Below are 20,206 nucleotides of genomic sequence, written 5' to 3'. Positions count from 1 at the left end.
GTTCGAAAATGGAAGCATTTACTTCCAGGTTTACAGCGTTTGAGTTCCGAAACGGAGACGTTTGAAAACTAAGGTACCACTGTACAGAAAAGCAGACATTCCCAGCTCTCACCTGGGAATTCCTGTTTCTTTCCCCTGTCTCCCACACAGAGCCCCTCATCATCCACCTGTCATCTCTCTGTGTATGTCCTCATCAGTCCAGGGTAGAGGACTTCAGAAAAAATTAAAAACAAAAAGAGCTAAGTTAAGGGCAAAAAAGGAAAACCCAAAACAACAAAAAAGCGGGCTTCCCATCTAATATCTGCCAACTGTATATATACAGTAATAATACTTCAAATTAATCAGAGCAGACACGATGGGTTAATGTTTAGGTATATCAAATTACATAGCTTCTTATCATGCATCACAGCATCTGGTGTTTAGAGGTATACTGCTTCGATATAATAAGAGCTTGCTGGGAGTAACTGGAAAAATGCAGAAGAGCTAGGGGTGAACCAATGGAGGAAAAAACTGAATAATATTATCATTTTAGAATACCTAACTGTGAAGATACATAGAATGAAAGGGTTTAAGGTCAGTGAGAAAGAGGAGGATTGGTTTGAGAAGATATTGAATTATTTGAGTAGGTTTGAACAATTTGGGGCAATTGAAATGTTAAAAGTTAAATAAACCTTGTGGAAGGAGGAGTGTTAAGGTATATAAAAGGTAAAGGTAAAGGTACCCCTGCCCGTACGGGCCAGTCATGTCCGACTCTAGGGTTGTGCGCCCATCTCACTTAAGAGGCCGGGGGCCAGCGCTGTCCGGAGACACTTCCGGGTCACGTGGCCAGCGTGACGAAGCTGCTCTGGCGAGCCTGCACCAGCACAGCACACGGAAACGCTGTTTACCTTCCCGCTATAAAGCTGAGGTTTTACCTACAGCGCCACCCGCGTCCCTGTTAAGGTATATAGAAGTGTACATATGGTTAATTTGAATATGTTATTATTGAGTATGTATATTATTGAATATTGTATACCCAATGTATCAGCCGCCTGGGGGGTTTCACTGTTTGTGTTTTGGTGGTTAGTACAAAAAAAAAATAGGGACGCGGGTGGCGCTGTGGGTTAAACCACAGAGCCTAGGACTTGCCAATCAGAAGGTCGGTGGTTCAAATCTCTGCGACGGGGTGAGCTCCCGTTGCTCAGTCCCTGCTCCTGCCAACCTAGCAGTTCGAAAGCATGTCAAAGTGCAAGTAGATAAATAGGTACCGTTCTGGCAGGAAGGTAAACGGTGCTTCCGTGTGCTGCTCTGGTTCACCAGAAGCGGCTTAGTCATGCTGGCCACATGACCCGGAAGCTGTCTGCGGACAAACGCCGGCTCCCTTGGCCTATAGAGAGAGAAGAGTGCGCAACCCCAGAGTCCGTCACGACTGGACCTAATGGTCAGGGGTCCCTTTACCTTTACCTTTTAAAAAAAATTATATATATATAATATGAGCTTGCTGGATCAGGCCCAGGGGCACCGTCTAGTCCAGACTCCTCGTCTCACAGCAGCCAACAAGGAACCCCAAAAGAAACCTTCTGAGCAGAGCAGCAACTTGGGAATCCCCAAAACTGACATTAAAGGGTATACTGCCACGGATAGTGGAGTTACGACATGAGAAGAGCCCTGTGGACAAACCAAGCCAAAGGCCCATTCTGATCCAGACTGCAGGGAATGAAGCTATAGCAGAGACCCACCCCTCTTGGTGCCCGCCTGGGGAGAAAAGGGTCTCTGGGCCGCAGCATCAAGGGGACTGAGACATAACGGGTGACGCCAGGATGCCAAAATCCTCCTTGGGCGATGCTTGAAGTCAAGGAGCCGAGCTGAGGGTGCTCGAGTCGCCTGGAAGAACAAACTGGGGAACAGCCAAGTCACTTGGGAGAGGCTTTGATAAGGAACAGAGAATCAAGGAGCTGCTATAAACAGGAAAGTGGAATGCAGGGCCCAACTGTGTGTGCGTTTGTGAACTACATCCCATGCACAGCGAGCTCACGCTGAACGACAGCAGAGTGGTATAGTGGTTAGAGTTTTGGACCAGGACCTGGGACAGTCCTGGGTTCGAATCGTCACCCACTTGGGTCATGACACTCGCTGGGCGTGGCCTAGGGCAAGTCGCTGCCTCTCAGCCTAACCACCTCACAGGGCTGTTGTGGGGATAGAACGAGGAGCGGGAGAAGCACGTACCTGAGCTCCTTAGAGGAAAGAAGTGAATGCAAAAAATTAAAAAGATATGTATACAGTGGTACCTCAATTTTGGAACATTATCCGTTCTGGAACACTGTTCAAGTTCCAAAACTTTTGAAAACCGAAAACTCAATAGCCGACAGCTAGGCCTCCAGATCTTGCACTCAGCAGAAGCCGTATGTCATGTTCAACTTCTGAGGCATGTTTGAAAACCGAAGCATTTCCTTACGGGTTTACGGCGTTCAAAAGCCGAAACGTTCGACTTCCAAGACGTTCGTAAACCGAGATACCACTGTAATCTTAAGGACCCGGAGCAGGAAGTTTGCTGTTGTCCCAGAACAACTCTGCGTTTTCCAAATCCTCCTCCTTGTGGATTCATTGATTAAAAAGACTGATCGCCCTCACTCTTTGCCAGTACAAGATTTCCAGCGGGCCGGTTATGGGGTGTAAGAATAAAAGCAGCCGGCTGAACCGTTAAAATAAACTCTCGCGCCCGCTGGAACATGGCATGAGGCAAAGAAAAGGCAGTGTGGACTCCGGAAGGGGGAGTAGCTTAAAATGCAACGACTGAGCTGGCAAAAAGCCCTTCAAATTAGTATTATGAATAAATTTATATAACACCCTTCATCCCATGACCACAGGGTGGTTTGCAACGTGCCAAGACAGATAAAGGAAGTCTTAACCCGTTGCTGGAATCAGAGCGGCAAGAGGCAGCAGCTGTACCTGTAAACACAGAAGGCCATGGATAGAAATAATAGTGCCACTGTATTCTGCTCTGGTCAGACCTCACCTGGAGTACTGTGTCCAGTTCTGGGCACCACAGTTCAAGAAGGACACTGACAAACTGGAACGTGTCCAGAGGAGGGCAACCAAAATGGTCAAAGGCCTGGAAACGATGCCTTATGAGGAACAGCTAAGGGAGCTGGGCATGTTTAGCCTGGAGAAGAGGAGGTTAAGGGGTGATATGATAGCCATGTTCAAATATATAAAAGGATGTCACATAGAGGAGGGAGAAAGGTTGTTTTCTGCTGCTCCAGAGAAGCGGACACGGAGCAATGGATCCAAACTACAAGAAAGAAGATTCCACCTAAACATTAGGAAGAACTTCCTGACAGTAAGAGCTGTTTGACAGTGGAATTTGCTGCCAAGGAGTGTGGTGGAGTCTCCTTCTTTGGAGGTCTTTAAGCAGAGGCTTGACAACCATATGTTAGGAGTGCTCTGATGGTGTTTCCTGCTTGGCAGGGGGTTGGACTCGATGGCCCTTGTGGTCTCTTCCAACTCTATGATTCTATGATTCTATGATTCTAAGCATTGTTATTAATTGTTATTAATCCTGCTTATGGGTTTTCTACAGGTTGGCCACTGTGAGAACAGGATGTAGGGACTGGATGGGCCTCCTTCGGCCTCATCCAGCAGCCTGTTCTTAGGTTCTTATCACCATTTCCCAGCAAAAGTCTCCAGCACAGATTAAAACCGGGGGGGGGGGGGATTTGGGAGGGGGAACCAGGTTTTTTCCAATGCTGTTTTTTTTTCTGGAAAAATTGGAAAACAACAGTTTAATATAGTTTGAATATTCCACACACGTTCGGCCCAATTTTTCTGGAAAAAAACAGCTTTGGGGGGAAAATGGGGGCAAATCTGGGGTCCTCCCCCCAATTTTTCCACTTTTTCCCCAGGCCTTCCCATCCCTAGCACGGATCCTACAGAGATGGAAAGAAGACGAAGTCCAGACCAGAGAGAAATGGCTGATGAAGAGGATGGACTATGCCGAAATGGTGAAACTGACTGGGAAAATCAGAAACCAGGAAGAGAAGAATTTTAAGAAGGAGTGGGGGAAATTTATAATGTATTTAAGAGAACACGGTAAACAACTAAAAAGTTTGGCAGGATTTGAGTAACGCTTGTAGTGTATAAAAATTATGGTAAAAATGGGTTAGTTAAGAAAAATAGAGAAAATAAGAGAAGCAGTTGAAAAAAGATCGATAGAGGTAACCATGGAAGGTCAAGGGGAGTCAATGGATTCAGGGAATCCTAAATGATGATGTTGGTGCTTAATGTTTGAATGTCAATTCGTAACGTAAAGCCTAATAAAAAAGATCTGACTAAAAAGGTCTCCAAGGAGAAACTAGAATTTGCCCCCAAGTTTGACGCTACCTGTTCAGGGCTCAGCAGAGACCAGGGCTTCCTGTCCCACAACTACAAGTGTAAGATTTTGCTAGGAAACGACAGCATTTCTAGTTTCCTGCTGCTTCGTGCAGCCTCAGGGCTTATTCTGTACACATCGGATCTTCGCACAGGAATGTGAGAGGCTGCGTTGCTCTCCTTTTCCTGGACTTCTGACTCCACTGTTTAAAATTTCTCCCTCTCTCTAAATATATTTATATATCGGCCAACTGAGGATACCCTTCCATGCATCTCTCAAAGTGGTTCTGGTTGCACAAAAGCTTTTCCTGTAACAAATCTGCTCTGTATCGAAGGTCGCTGCGAGGCGCCCGGTTCAGGTTTTTGCTGCTCCAGGCTCAGCATGGCTGCCTCTCTTGGCAGTTTTCTGAGTCACCCAGGAGGCCAGGAAGCAGATTGCTCCAATGAGGGCTGTTCAGGTTGAGCAAACACAGATAAGAGGGGGAAGCCTCTCCAGACCAAAAGCACGAGTATGTTTATTGGATTACAAATGGCACATTCCTGAAAGCTGGTTTTCCCATCACCTTTCTGCTGAAGTGGGCAGAATAGATGGAAATATCACCAGTCAAACGGTGCAAGTGGGGATTCCCTCTGACTCTGCTTTCATTAACTACTCAAGTTTCTAGTCCTTATGACTGGGATAAACCTTGAAGGCATCACAGCATTGCGTGATCAAATATGAGGAGCCACCGAAGGGCTGGATGGAGCCCAGAGCAGCCAGTTCATAGAACCACAAGATCACAGAATTGGAAGGGACCCCTGACGGCATTTAGTCCAACCCTCTGCAACGCAGGAGTCACAGCTAAAGAATTCCAGCAAATCTGTTTTAAAAACCTACAATGAAGGAGAGTCTTCTGCCTTCTGAAGGAGTTCAGCTCTTTCTGGCAGAAGTTCGGCGTAGCTCTGCCGTGCCTCCCTCATGAGAACTAGAAGCACAGCCCAAAGCATGCAGAATAGGTAAAGGTAAAGGGGACCCCTGACCATTAGGTCCAGTCGTGGCCGACTCTGGGATTGAGGCGCCCATCTTGCTTTACTGGCCAAGGGAGCCAGCATACAGCTTCCGGGTCATGTGGCCAGCATGACTAAGCCACTTCTGGCGAACCAGAGCAGCGCACGGAAACGCCGTTTACCTTCCCGCCGGAGTGGTACCTATTTATCTACTTGCACTTTGATGTGCTTTCAAACTGCTAGGTTGGCAGGAGCAGAGACTGAGCAACGGGAGCTCACCCGGTTGTGGGGATTCCAACCGCCGACCTTCTGATCGGCAAGTCCTAGGCTCTTGGTTTAACCCACAACGCCACCCGCATCCCAATGCAGAAAAGGGAGGTGCAAATTTGCACCATTCAAGAAAGCTGCTGCTGCATTTCACTCGATGACCAGAGGTGTTTTGTTTTGTGCGGAAAACAAGATATACCTTCAGGGAATAAAGGCGCTAAGGTTGAGAACACGTCTGGCACAAAACGGGAGTTGTTATGGTTCCACACACACACACACACACACACACACACACACAAAGCACTGCGGGGGCCACATCCACTGCTCGCTCACATCCCAGTTCCGACCCTGCTGGGTCTCAGAAACCCAGCGAGTCAGCCCTGTGGTGGTAGTCATGCGGCCCTGTTATGTGCGCACGCATGTTGGGTCTGTTATGCAAGGCCGTGCATCTGCAGAGCAGCTCAGGGAGGTGGCGAGAGTTCACGTCCACCGCGGGCCAAAAGCGGCGTCGCAGCAGCCACACGGCTGGAGGGCCAACTGGCCCCTGTCCACTGCGCACACAGGAGAGCCCCCTCCACCTCCGGCCAGCCCCCCCAGCCCTGTTGCTCCTGCCTTGCAGCTGCAACAACCTCCTGGCAAAAACCTCCCCGACATTGCTGAGCAGCAGAGTCATCTCCGAGGAAGGGGGAGAAGACGGAGAGGCGGTGAGCTCATCTCCCCATCACTTGCCTCCCACGGCAGTCCGAGGGCTTGCTAACCTCCAGGCCAGGAAGGAAGGAAGGGGCTTGCTCTTCCCACCCCCCTCCTCTGGGGCCAGAGACTGCAAGCTGACCACCGCTGCTACCTCTGACCCCTGCAGGGACACAGAGCAGCTTGAGGCTCAGGGATGTTGGTTCGCCGATTTCCTCCGCTTTTATTTTTTATTGATTTTACAAATATAAAGTTATAACAATCCAAATACATATTCGTCAATGGAGATGACTCTGCATCTCAAGACTTCGCCCCACCCCGTCCCTGGGTCTTGATATCAACATTAAAATCTGCATAATATCACCTAATCATCATCATCAAACCTTTTATTGGCATCACGTAAAGGTAAAGGGACCCCTGACCATTAGGTCCAGTCGTGGCCGACTCTGGGGTTGCGGCGCTCCTCTCGCTTTATTGGCAGAGGGAGCTGGCGTACAGTTTCTGAGTCATGTGGCCAGCATGACTAAGCCGCTTCTGGCGAACCAGAGCAGTGCACGGAAACGCCATTTACCTTCCCGCCGGAGCGGTACCTATTTATCTACTTGCACTTGGACGTGCTTTCGAACTGCTAGGTTGGCAGGAGCAGGGACTGAGCAACAAGAGCTCACCCCATCACGGGGATTCAAACCGCCGACCTTCTGATCAGCAAATCCTAGGCTCTATGGTTTAACCCACAGTGCCACCCGCGTCCCACATACAAACATCCAAAACAAATCAATACAGAATTACCACTTCCTCAGCGGCACAAAACATTTGCTAAAAGAAAGGAGGCAGAGCAGTCTATCATCACATCTCTAGGTCTCCAGGGAGATCAGACGTCTGCAGTATATTTCGATGACAAAAAACCAAACAGAGATATTTAGCCACTAACTTGGTGAGCTCCTGATCATTCCCCAGTAATAGAAAATGTATGACCTCCGACTCTGGTTTCCATTTGGGTATACAGAGTTAATCTAGAATTTGCTGGCAGAGATCAGCATACAGTTCACAATTAAGAACCATACGTGTAAGGGTTTCCACCAAGTGGTCTTCACATGGGCAAGTTCTTTCTCCTTCCACCCTGCCTGAGAACCTTCCCCAAAGGAGGTTGGATGGATTTGAATTAAACCTGACCAGCGAAAATGCCCTTCCTTCCTGAGGGTTAAGCAGAAATTCAAGGTAATTGTAGTTAGTTTCATGTGCCCAAGAAAGTTGAAAATAAAGGGGGGAACATGTTTTCTCTGCTGCTACTGTTAGTTCCTGGCGCTCAATAATCTATACTTTATATCAGTCAAAGTTATCCATAACATTTTAGATTAAAAGCCTGCTAATGTTTCCATCTGCTTACAGTGGTCTCCAAAATAAACTCTAATTCCTCCCCCCCATTCTTTTTAAAAGTTTTTGTCCTCTTGGTTCCTGAGCTTTCCAGTCAGCTTTGCGATTTCGGCATATTCCATTAGTTTAACTCTCTGGTAGGGACTTTGTTTTCTTTCCATCCCTGAGCTAAAAGCATCCGAGCAGCTGTTGTCCCATACTGATTTCCTCCACTTTTAAAGCCATCCCAAGTTGGTGGCCATCCCTGCCTCTCAAGTCAGAAGCAAAGCTGCCTCCAAAAGCATCGCTAAGTAGCCCTTGATAGCCCTCTTTGTGAATTTGTCCAATCCGCTTTTTAAAAGTCACCTGAATTGGCAGTCGTCATTTGCCTCCTGTGGAGGAGAGTTCCAGTTTAACCACTGCGCTGGGTGATGGAGGACTTCCTTGGAACATCCCTGAATCTCGAGTTCTAGCATGATGAAAGAGGGAGGGAAAAGCTCTTCCCTCGCCACTCTCTCTATGCCTTCATGTTGTTGTTGTTGTTTAGTCATGTCCGACTCTTCGTGACCCCATGGACCAGAGCACGCCAGGCACTCCCGTCTCCTTCATGGATCACTTGCCATGGAGAAGGTGCGTGAATAACTCAGAGAAGCTATGAGCTATGTCGTGCAGGGCCACGCAAGATGAACGGGTCATACTGGAGAGTTTTGACTAAACATGATCTACCTGGAGCAGGAACCGGCAAGCCGCTCCAGTATCCCTGCCAAGAAAACTCCATGGACAAAAACAACAGGCATGCCTTCATACCCGCCAACATTTCTCTGGTGAAAATACAGACACCCTATTCCAGAATAAGAATAATAGGGGCGCTGTGGATTAAACCACAGAGCCTAGGACTTGCCGATCAGAAGGTCGGGAGTTCAAATCACCGTGAGCTCCCATTGCTCAGTCCCTGCTCCTGCCAACCTAGCAGTTCGAAAGCACGTCAAAGTGCAAGTAGATAAATAGGTACCGCTCCGGCGGGAAAGTAAACGGTGTTTCCATGTGCTGCTCTGGTTTGCCAGAAGTGGTTTAGTCATGCTGCTACATTACCCGGAAGCTGTACGCCGGCTCCCTCAACCAGTAAAGCGAGATGAGCGCCGCAACCCCAGAGTCGGCCATGACCAGACCTAATGGTCAGGGGTCCCTTTATCTTTATCTTTATCTTTACCTTTTACCCCACCCATCTGACTGGGTTGCCCCAGCCACTCTGGGCAGCTTCCAACATACAGTGGCACCTCGGGTTAAGAACTTAATTCATTCCGGAGGTCTGTTCTTAATCTGAAACTGTTCTTAAACTGAGACACTACTTTAGCTAATGGGGCCTCCCGCTGCCGCTGCACGATTTCTGTTCTCATCCTGAGGTAAAGTTCTTAACCCGAGGTACTATTTCTGGGTTAGTGGAGTCTGTAACCTGAAGCATCTGTAACCCGAGGTACCACTGTATATAAAAGTATAATAAAACATTTATTTATTTATTTTTTAAACTTCCCTATACAGGGCTGCCTTCAGATGTCTTCTAAAGGTTGCATAGTTACTTATCTCCTTGGCTTGGGGATGTGAGGGTCACATAACTCTAACATTTCTCCGATGAATATAGGGACATCCTAAGGAAAAGTGGGACATTCTGGCGTCAAATCAGAAACCGGGATGGCTTCTGTAAATCTGGGGCTGTCCTGGGAAAATCGTGACACTTGGGAGTGTCTGTTGCCCTGCATCATATTACAAATGTCTATCATGTCGTCTCTGACTCAACTTTCCACTAAACTGAAATGCCAGATGATCCTTACAGGACCAATGACTAAGAGCACAATGGAAGGTCCCCTGAAGGTTCCTTATGTGTTGCGCTACTAATATACTGAAATAATAACAATACTAATCTTGACTCAGTGCTTCCACCGCAGGGGATATCTGCACATCTCACTCTGTTTCCCAAGATCCTCTGCAGTGATCTTGGGGTGGGGGGTCATCGTTGCTCCCCCCGCCCTTCCGCCAGCCCCCTGCAAACAGTGCCCTCCCTGCTCAGGTGGGAAAAAGCCTGCCTGGGCCCCGTCCTTGGCAGCGGAGGCGTCCGAGGGCAGCAGACCGCGCCAGGAATTCAACACGGCAGCAATTTTGCCCCCTGTACAAACACGGCAGGGCGCATTATTGAAGGCTGGGCGGTCCCGGGACAATGGCTACGGCCGGAGACATAAAAGGGGGTTTAGCCGGGCCGGGCCGCCTGAAAGGGCGTGAAAAGGCAAGAGGGGAAACAGGAGCTGGCAGGCCGTGCCGGCGGCAAATGCCAGCAGGGCACCATGCCAGCGGCGGGAGATGAGCCAGGCAGAGCGGGCTCTCTGCAGCGAGGCGTGCTTCTTCTGTGGGCTTTGTGTGGCCTGTGCCAGGGTAAGGCTGGCCAGAAAGTGGCCTCCGCGCCGATCAGAGGGCTCTTGGCACAAAGGGGTGCCACCCATCCGTCCTGGTAGCACAGGCAAAGCATGCCAACTGGGGAGCAAAAAAGCAGAGTTTGGCTAAGAGAAAGAACTTTCTCAGGGGGGCAAACGTGGAGGCTTTTAAGCAGAGTGGCCCTCTGTTCGGGATACTTTAGCTGGGAGTCTTTAGCACTGAGCGGGGTGGGATTCTATGAAAAGCACTGGGCACAGCAGTTGGAGATGAATTAAGAAGAAGCTGATCAGATGATGTACAGATGGTACACAACACCAGTGCAGTTAGGGAAAATGTACAAAACTAGTTCAAATATATGTTGGAAGTGTAAGGGAAAGGAAGGGGCATTTGTTGTGGGATTGTAATGTAATTATAAAATTTTGGGAAATGATATACAATGAATTGAAGAAAATGTTCCATTTAACATTTGTTTAAAAACCTGAGGCATTTTTGTTGGGGATTGTAGGGAAAGACCTGCCAAAAAAGCTGAAAAACATCTTCATGTATGCAACAACGGCTACGAGAGTTCTGGTAGCACAAGGATGGAAGACTGAAGAAAGCCCAACTAAAGAATCATGGCAAGAAAAATTGACAGACTATGCAGGACTGGCAAAACTGACATATAAGCTACAGGACAAGGATAACCGTGACTTTAAAGATGAATGGGAACCCTTTACAAAGTATTTGAAGACGCAACAAAGCGAACTGGACTCCTTGGCAGGTTTTGAATGAACATTCACAAATTTTTTATTGATAATAATCAGCTGAACAGTTTGAGGTTCTATATAACTTTGTAACATGCAGAAAACAGCGGTCTCAGAGAAACCAAAGACTGGAACTGAGGGAAGTTGGGGGGTGGGGGCGGGTTTGTGTGGGAGAGTGGGGGAGGGAGGAAAAATGGGGGGGAAACAAGGATGATATGTTTTTGGATAATATGTTTTGTTTTAATTTTGAATTTTAAAAACTTTTTTTTTAAAAAAGAAGCTGATCAAAGTCTCTCTTGAGCTGCAAGAGGTTCACTCCAAGAGGGAAAGAGGGTGCAAAGGGGGTGGTCAAAGGAATTCTCACGGCTTCAGCCCAGAACCCAGGAATGCATTCGAAACACCAGGCAGAATGCGAACAGATACTTTTGGCTAGGCCACAGCTCGGTGGCAGAACAGCTGCTTGGCATGCAGAAGGCCCCATGCGCAATCTGCAATGACATCTCCAAGTCGCTGGCAGGGCTGGGCAACAGCTGGTTTTTAACACTGCAATCTAGTCAGAAGCGATGTGATAGAAGTTGATAACGTTGAAAGAGTGGACAGAGAAAAGTTTTTCTCCCTCTCCCAAGAGTTTGGATTTGATATCCCGCTTTATCACTACCCGAAGCAGTCTCAAAGCGGCTCACATTCTCCTTTCCCTTCCTCCCCCACAACAAACACTCTGTGAGGTGAGTGGGGCTGAGAGACTTCAGAGAAGTGTAACTGGCCCAAGGTCACCCAGCAGCTACATGTGGAGGAGCGGAGACGCAAACCCGGTTCCCCAGATTACGAATCTACTGCTCTTAACCACTACACCACACTGGCTCTCCCAAGATTGCAAGCTGAACATTGGAAGATTCTGGAAGAAGATAAAACTGGCAATTCCCAAGAAAACTGAACCTTTCTTTCTAGGGTTGTTGGGGGTAAGTGTCCCAAAGAATACGATTTTAAAAATTGTGTATGCAACAGCTGCCAGAATCCTACACGCGCAGAACTAGAAAGAAGAAACCCAACCTCTGCTTTAAAACCGCCAAGGAAGATGAGCCCACCACTTTCTAAGTCATAGAATCATATAATGGCAGAGTTGGGTGGGACCCCGAGGGTCATCTAGTCCAACCCGCTACAACGCAGGAATTGCAGCTCAAGAATCTCTGACAGATGGCCATTTAGCCTCTGTTGAAAAAGTTCAAATAAAGCCTTAAAAAGACCACAGAACATCCTCTTTCGTCTTAGACACCGGTAGGAATACATATTACGAGAAGCGCATTTTGCAAAATACTCTTTTCCTGGTTTTTCAAGCAACATATTCAAGTCCGGAGAGCTTCCTTGCAAGCTCATTTTCGAGATACAAGATGCAGAAAGAATTTCAGCGCTCTTCCGCAGAACGGCCAACTTACTGCTCCCTTGGCAGCACCTGCACCACATTGGGATTGTGGAAATATATACAACTAGAAATGAATCCGTTTAAGCCATGTGACTCAAATCGGGTTGAGTATTGCACTATTTTTTTTTTTTAAGTGACGGGGATTCAGGGCCCTGAAATTCAAGTTTCATTCATTTCATTGTGGATCCGCCCCGGGCGTGAATTGGGCATGGAGCCCGATTCCTCTCTCTGCCATGCCCCTCCTGTTTCAGCACCTCCCAAAATCTCATTTTTGTTTCATAATCTGTTTCTTTGCGGGGGGTTGGGAAGATGCTCCAGCTGTGTCTAGGGCGGCTCCCGGCCCTGGTTGGCACGTGGCAAAGCTCCCAGCAGGCACACAAAGTAAATAACCTGAAAGGCAGCACTATTTGTGTGTGTCAACTCTGCCGAGGGCGAGTTTGTGGTCTGGAGCCACGAGGGAGGCAGGTAAGTTGCTGACTAACGGTTGGAAATTCCTGCCCTGCGGTGCGGAGGGACTGGTGCCAACTGGGAACCAGGAAGAAAAGACTTCTTTGGCATTGGCTACAAAGGAAGGAATGAGGAGGAAGGGAGAGGCGGCGTCTGGTACCGGCAGAGAGAGAGAGAGAGAGAGTGGTTTGCCAGGGAGTGGAGGGTGGTGGGAAAGGTTATAGGGAGATCCTGCCCCTCTGATGGGCAGATTCTCACGTAGTCGACAGCGTGGGTGCCAAGCCAGAAGCATGCACTCACAGTCCTCTCTCTCTCTCTCTCTCTCTCTGTCTGCAAAAGCATCCCTGCTCAAGTCCTCTCTGCAGCCTGGAAACACTGACTTCACTGCTGATTCCTGGTCTATTCGTGAATCTTGGAAGGAAATCGCCTCAGAGAAGCAGCCTGGAGCAAAAAACGGGGATCTGCGTTCCAATTCAGAAGCTGCTGCATCAACAGAAGCCATGGGTCACCCTGCAATTCGCTTGGAAAGAGCTGGGAACCTCAAATCAGAATTTACACCATGGGGAGGGGGGGACATAAGAGCATCAGAACAAGTTTTCCAACTGAGGACAGTATCCCATCTCATCTGTTACCACACTAGCCAAATACCTTCTAAGAACTGAGGAACACAAAATATAGTCTGAAGCTCAACATCAAAAAAACGAAGATCATGGCCACTGGTCCCATCACCTCCCAGCAAATAGAAGGGGAAGAAATGGAGGCAGTGAGAGATTTTACTTTCTTGGGCTCCATGGTCACTGCAGATGGTGACAGCAGCCACAAAATTAAAAGACGCCTGCTTCTTGGGAGAAAAGCAATGACAAACCTAGACAGCATCTTAAAAAGCAGAGACATCACCTTGCCAACAAAGGTCCGTCTAGTTTAAGCGATGGTTTTCCCAGTAGTGATGTGTGGAAGGGAGAGCTGGACCATCAAGAAGGCTGATCGCTAAAATATATTTAAAAAAAAAAGAAAAAGAAGGCTGATCGCTGAAGAATTGATGCTTTTGAATTCTGGTGCTGGAGGAGACTCTTGAGAGTCCCATGGACTGCAAGAAGACCAAACCTATCCATTCTGAAGGAAATCAGCCCTGGGTGCTCACTGGAAGGACTGATCGTGAAGCTGAGGCTCCAGTACTTTGGCCCCCTCATAAGAAGAGAAGACTCCTTGGAAAAGACCCTGATGTTGGGAAAGATGGAGGGCACAAGGAGAAGGGGACGACAGAGGACGAGATGGTTGGATAGTGTTCTCGAAGCAACCAGCATGAGTTTGACCAAACTGAGGGAGGCAGTGGAAGACAGGAGTGCCTGGCATGCTCTGGTCCATGGGGTCACGAAGAGTCGGACACGACTAAATGACTAAACAACAACAAGAAGCCCATCTCATCTGTTACCACACTAGACAAATACCTTCTAAGAACCGAGGAACACAAATAGACTGCCTCTGGAACTGGAGGTTCCATAAGAACATAAGTAGTCTGGCTGCTGGGCAGTGGCCCAACGAGTCCAACATCCTGTTCTCACACTGACCAACCATGATGCCTGTGGGAAACTAGCAAGCACAACCTGAGCACCATTTCCAGCAACTGATATTCAGAAGTTGTGGAGGCAGAGCATAGCCAATGTGGCTGGTAGCCACAAATAGCCTTCTCCTCCATGAATTTGTCTGCTCCTCTTTTCCAAATTGTTGGGATGCGGGTGGCGCTGTGGGTTAAACCACAGAGCCTAGGACTTGCCGATCAGAAGGTCACCAGTTCGAATCCCCACAACGGAGTGAGCTCCCGTTGCTTGGTCCCAGCTCCTGCCAACCTAGCAGTTTGAAAGCACCTCAAAGTGCAAGTAGATAAATAGGTACCGCTCCGGTGGGAAGGTAAACGGCATTTTCGTGCACTGCTCTGGTTCACCGGAAGCAGCTTAGTCATGCTGGCCACATGACCCGGAAGCTGTACGCCGGCTCCCTCGGCCAATAAAGCGAGATGAGCGCCGCAACCCCAAAGTCGGCCACGACTGGACCTAATGGTCAGGGGTCCCTTTACCTTACTTTTTCCATGTTATAATAATCATCATCATTGTCGTCATTGTTATTCTTATAACAGGGTCTCCCCAGGGTCTCCTCAGCCACTCTGGGTGGCTCTCAACAGAATTGCAAGTACAATAAAATATCAAACATTAAAAACTTCTCTAAACAGGGCTGCCTTCAGATGTCTTCTAAAAGTCAAGTGGTTGTTTATTTCCTTAACATCTGATGGGAGGGCGTTCCACAGGGCGGGCGCCACCACCGAGAAGTCCCTCTGCCTGGTTCCCTGTAACCTCATTTCTCACAGGGATGGAACTGCCAGAAGGCCCTCGGCGCTGGACCTCAGTGAATGATGGGGGTGGAGACGCTCCCTCAGGTTTACTGGGCCGATGCTGTTTAGGGCTTTAAAGGTCAGCACCAACACTTTTAATTGTGGTCGGAAACGTACTGGGAGCCGATATAGGTCTTTCAGGACCAGTGTTATATGGTCTTGGCAGCCACTCCCAGTCACCAGTCTAGCTGCCGCATTCTGGATTAGTTGTAGTTCCCGGATCATCTTCAAAGGTAGCCCCAAGTAGAGCACATTGCAGTAGTCCAAGGCATAGCTGTCAACGTTTCCCTTTTTTTAAAGGGAAATTCCCTTATTCCAAACAGGATTCCTCGCAAGAAAAGGGAAAAGTTGACAGCTATGGTCCAAGCAAGAAATAACCAGAGCATGCACCACTCTGGCGAGACAGTCCGCGGGCAGGTAGGGTCTCAGCCTTCGTACAAGATGAAGCTGGTAGACAACTGCCCTAGACACAGAATTGACTTGCGCCTCCATGGACAGCTGTGAGTCCAAAATGACTCCCAGGCTGCGCCCCTGGTTCTTCAGGGGCACAGTTACCCCATTCAGGACCAGGGAGTCCTCCATACCTGCCCAAATTGGTTGCATGAAGACAGATTTTTTTTTAATCCAGCTCAGCCCAGTATCTGGGCACTTAATCAACCCTTCATCAGGGCTGACGCCCAGTTAATCAACTCTGGATTTCCTTACGCATACACAGAAAGGGAAGATTAAAGAGAGGTATGACAACAGTCTCCCAACATCCGCACTGCTGTGTTTGTAGTTGGCTATCAATGTGATAAGAAGCCGAGCAAAACAGTCCTTCCGATGCAAGAAGACTTCTGTGCCAGGCAAACTTTATTATTACAGTAATAAAAGAAAAAATCCTCAGGCATTTGAAGTAGTAGCTTTGATCTTCTGGTGGCATTCTACTGGTATTATTGCTGCTTAATTGCTGGCTCAGTTTTGCAAAGTGGTTTCTCTCTGTATTTTTCCCCCTCAGCATTATTTTCCCCATAGTTATTTATCTGTCAGATTCATAGCACACCTTTCTCTCCATGGGGCTCAAGCTGTTGCACATGGTTCTCCTTTTTTATCCTCTCAACATCCCTGCAAGGCAGGTTAGGAATTGGGCTTTTAGTGTCGGGGCACCTGCCCCTTGGAATGCACTCCCCTTAAAATATTAGGCTCTGGCATCTTTTGAGAACCTACTTCCCTACCCAACAAGCCTTGTGCAAGTGGAAAACCTCCTCCCAGTTCCCATCTGCACCGGGATCGTTTTTAAGATTTGTTTTTACTGCTTCCTCACTTGGTCTTTATTTATTCATTAAAAAATCATATACCAAAGTATCAGAGAAATATATCACAGTGGTTTACTACACTATAAAACCACACAGCAAAATCATAAAGTTAAAAACAAGTTGCAAGCAAAAGAATTGAAAACAAACATCAACAGACGGTTGCGAGGGATGTTCTCCTAATTGCCTGCAGAAGCCTGGTGGAATAGAAAACATTTCAGCAGCTGTTTAAATGTTGGCACAGATGGCACCTGCTCAACCTCCAGTGGCAGAGAGTTCCACAGGACTGGGCCAGTGACACTAAAGTTTCTCATTGTCAAACGGGCCTCAACAACTTGGGAAATGACCAGCTATGCTCCTGCAAATGATTTCCGTAATCAAGCTGCGATATTACAGGGGTACCTTGGTTCTCAAACGTAATCCGTTCCAAAACCAAAGCATTCCAAAACCAAGGCGTGCTTTCCCAGAGAAAGTAATGCAAAATGGATTAATCCATTCCAGGCTTTTAAAAGCAACCCCTAAAACAGCCGTTGAACATGAATTTTACTATCTAATGAGACCACTGATCCATAACATGGGTAGGCAAACTAAGGCCCTGGGGCCAGATCCGGCCCAATCGCCTTCTAAATCTGGCCCGTGGATGGTCTGGGAATCAGCGTGTTTTTACATGAGTAGAATGTGTTCTGTTCTTTAAAATGCATCTCTGGGTTATTTGTGGGGCATAGGAATTCGTTCATTTTTTTATTTATTTTTCAAAATATAGTCCGGCCCCCCACAAGGTCTGAGGGACAGTGGACCGGCCCACGGCTTAAAAAGTTTGCTGACCCCTGATCCATAAAATGAAAGCAATAAACAACGTCACACAATCAGACAGTAGCTGAACTGGGTTCCACACAGTCACAAAAACAAAACGAAAAAGAGCCTCTGAAACAAAAACGCAAAATAAATAGCAAAAACAGACCGACCTCAGCATCAAAACGGAAGCATGGCACTCAAAACAGAACGCATTCAGCTTCCAAAAAGTTTGCAAACCGGAACACTTACTTCCGGGTTTGCAGTGTTTGGGTTCCAAGTTGTTTGAGTACCAAGGCGTTTGAGAACCAAGGTACAGTGGTACCTCGGGTTAAGAACTTAATTAGTTCTGGAGGTCCTTTCTTAACCTGAAACTGTTCTTAACCTGAGGTACCACTTTAGCTAATGGGGCATCCCGCTGCCGCCACACCGCTGCTGGGTGATTTCTGTTCTCATCCTGAAGCAAAGTTCTTAACCCGGGGTACTATTTCTGGGTTAGCGGAGTCTGTAACCTGAAGCGTCTGTTACCTGAAGCGTCTGTAACCCAAGGTACCACTTTACCACTGTATAAGGGTTCAGGCAGTCCCCGAGGCACCCTAAGTTGTTCAGGACTTCATTCGCTCTACGCAGGGCTGCCCCTGAAGCTGTCCCAGAAACTCCACCGGGTGCAGAATGCTGCAGCAAGGCTCCTCATGGGGTCTCTGCCATGGGAGCATATTCACCCAGTGCTTTTCCAGCTGCACTGGCTCCCGGTGGAGTACAGGGTCAGATTGAAGGTGCTGCTTTTGACCTTTAAAGCCCTTCACAGCCTAGGACCCTCGTACCTACGGGACCACCTCTCCCGGTATGCCCCACAGAGAGCCTCAAGGTCCATAAATAGCAACACCCTAGAGGTCCCGGGCCCTAAGGAAGTCAGATTAGCCTCAACCAGAGCCAGGGTCTTTTCAACACTGGCTCCAGCCTGATGGAACGCTCTGCCTCATGAGACCAGGGCCCTGCAGGATCTGATTTCTTTCCGCAGGGCCTGTAAGACAGAGTTGTCCCGCCTGACCTTTGGCTTGGAGCCAATTTGATTCCCTACCTCTCTTTCTTTCTTCTTTTCCCTTTCTCCTCCTGCGATGAGGCTGCATTTTAATATTTTAATGTTTCAATATTTTAACTGTTGTATTTTAATCTTGTTTTTAAGTTGTATTCATTCAACTTGTTTTTATTATTTCTTGTTAGCCGCCCTGAGCCCAACCTTGGCTGGGGAGGGCAGGGTATAAATAATAATAATAATAATAATAATAATAATAATAATAATAATAATAATACAGTGGTGCCCCGCAAGACGAACGCCTTGCAAGACGGAAAACCCGCTCGACGAAAGGGTTTTCCGTTTTGGAGGTGCTTCGCAAAACGAATTTCCCTATGGGCTTGCTTCACAAGACGAAAATGTCTTGCGAGTTCCTGCGGGTTTTTTTCCCTTTTCCCCCCTTTTCCTAAGCCGCTAAGCTGCTTATCAGCTGATCCGCTGATAAGCCGCTTAACAGCTGATCACTAAAAGCCGCTAAACCGCTAATAGCGCTAATCCGCTAAGCTGTCAATGGGCTTGCTTCGCAAGACGAAAAAACCGCTACACGAAGAGCCTCACGGAACGGATTAATTTCGTCTTGCGAGGCACCACTGTAATAATAATAATAATAACAACAACAACAATAACAACTAAACACAAGGACCTTGAACCTGGCTCGGCAGTAGATGGGCAGCCCGGGCAGATGTTCTAACAACGGGGCCACATGTTCTCGACTAAAAGCTCCCCTCAGCAATTTGGCCTCAGCATTCTTCACAAGCTGGAGCTTCCGAACCAGGCCCACAAACAGCGTGATGAAGTAATCTACAGTGATGCCTCGCAAGACGAAAAGAATCCGTTCCGCGAGTCTCTTCATCTAGCGGTTTTTTCGTCTTGCGAAGCAAGCCCATTGATGGCTTAGCGGATTAGCGCTATTAGCGGTTTAGCGGCTTTTAGCGGCTTTTAGCGGCTTATCGGATAAGCAGATAAGCAGCTTTTAGCGGCTTTTAGCGGCTTATCGGATAAGCAGATAAGCGGCTTAGCGGCTTAGGAAAAGGGGGGGGGGAGGAAAAAAACCCGCAGGAACTCGCAAGACATTTTCGTCTTGCGAAGCAAGCCCATAGGAAATTCGTTTTGCGAAGCACCTCCAAAATGGAAAACTCTTTCGTCTAGCGAGTTTTCCATCTTGCGAGGCATTCGTCTTGCGGGGCACCACTGTAGCTGCAACGTTACCAATGCATGGACTACAGACTACCTGCCACCCTGGGCTCATTTGGGGACACAAATTTAACAAACCACGTAAAGAAACGAGTCGACTGCTCTGCTTCTGTCCTTCTCTGGAAACCTGATGTTTTCTGCCCTCCCCGCTCCCCGCACTGTCTCCTTCCCTGCCGCCTGGGAAAAGCGACTTTCCATCCTGCTCTCTGGTCCAGCCACCCATCAGAACAATGGCAGCTATTTCCAGAACCAAACTGCCCGGCTACTTAAAGGCCGGAGAATCGCCGTATGGTGGCCTTGACTCTCTTCCGGAAATTGTCTTGCGGAAGCTGCTGAACTGGCAAACAGTCGCCACGGGAAATCCCTCGCGAAGACGAGGGTCCCTTAGCACTCCAACGCCCTTCCTGTCTCCCTTCTCCCCCCCCCCCAGCTCCGGGTAAGCCCAGCCCAGCCCCCTGTTCAGTTTCAACGGGTCTACATAGAGTAGGACTAATGCTGGAAATGGTTATAGCCATAGTTGGAAGAGTTGAGGGAGCCAGGCTAACCCAACTAATCCAGAATGCGGCAGCAACACTGGTGACTGGGAGCGGCCGCCAAGACCATATACAGTGGTACCTCGGATTAAGAACTTAATCCATTCTTAATTCTTTACCTGAAGCACCACTTTAGCTAATGGGGCCTCCTGCTGCCGCCGCGCCACCGGAGCACGATTTCTGTTCTCATCCTGAAGCAAAGTTCGTAACCCCGGATACTATTTCTGGGTTAGCGGAGTCTATAACCTGAAGCATA

At 48.1% G+C, this 20,206-nt stretch overlaps 2 protein-coding genes across 16 annotated transcripts in view; one reads left to right on the top strand and one right to left on the bottom strand.

The window, feature by feature from the left end:
• Positions 1-20,206, bottom strand: part of HSPG2 (heparan sulfate proteoglycan 2) — a 216,933-nt gene that overhangs the window by 170,465 nt on the left and 26,262 nt on the right. The gene's annotated exons all lie outside the window — the stretch shown is intronic.
• LOC309346943 (proproteinase E-like) overlaps positions 6,713-20,206 on the top strand; it is a 66,791-nt gene continuing 53,297 nt past the window's right edge. The window contains exon 1 of the mRNA XM_081871334.1: positions 6,713-6,877. Coding sequence (XP_081727460.1) covers positions 6,811-6,877 — 67 coding nt within the window. The 5' untranslated portion in view covers positions 6,713-6,810. The remainder of the gene's footprint in view (positions 6,878-20,206) is intronic.

Source organism: Podarcis erhardii (assembly GCF_964252035.2).
Source record: "Podarcis erhardii genome assembly, chromosome: 7".
Taxonomy (NCBI): Eukaryota; Metazoa; Chordata; class Lepidosauria; order Squamata; family Lacertidae; genus Podarcis; species Podarcis erhardii.
Note: the sequence above shows the minus strand (reverse complement) of the source record. Positions and strands in the feature narration are given on the sequence as shown.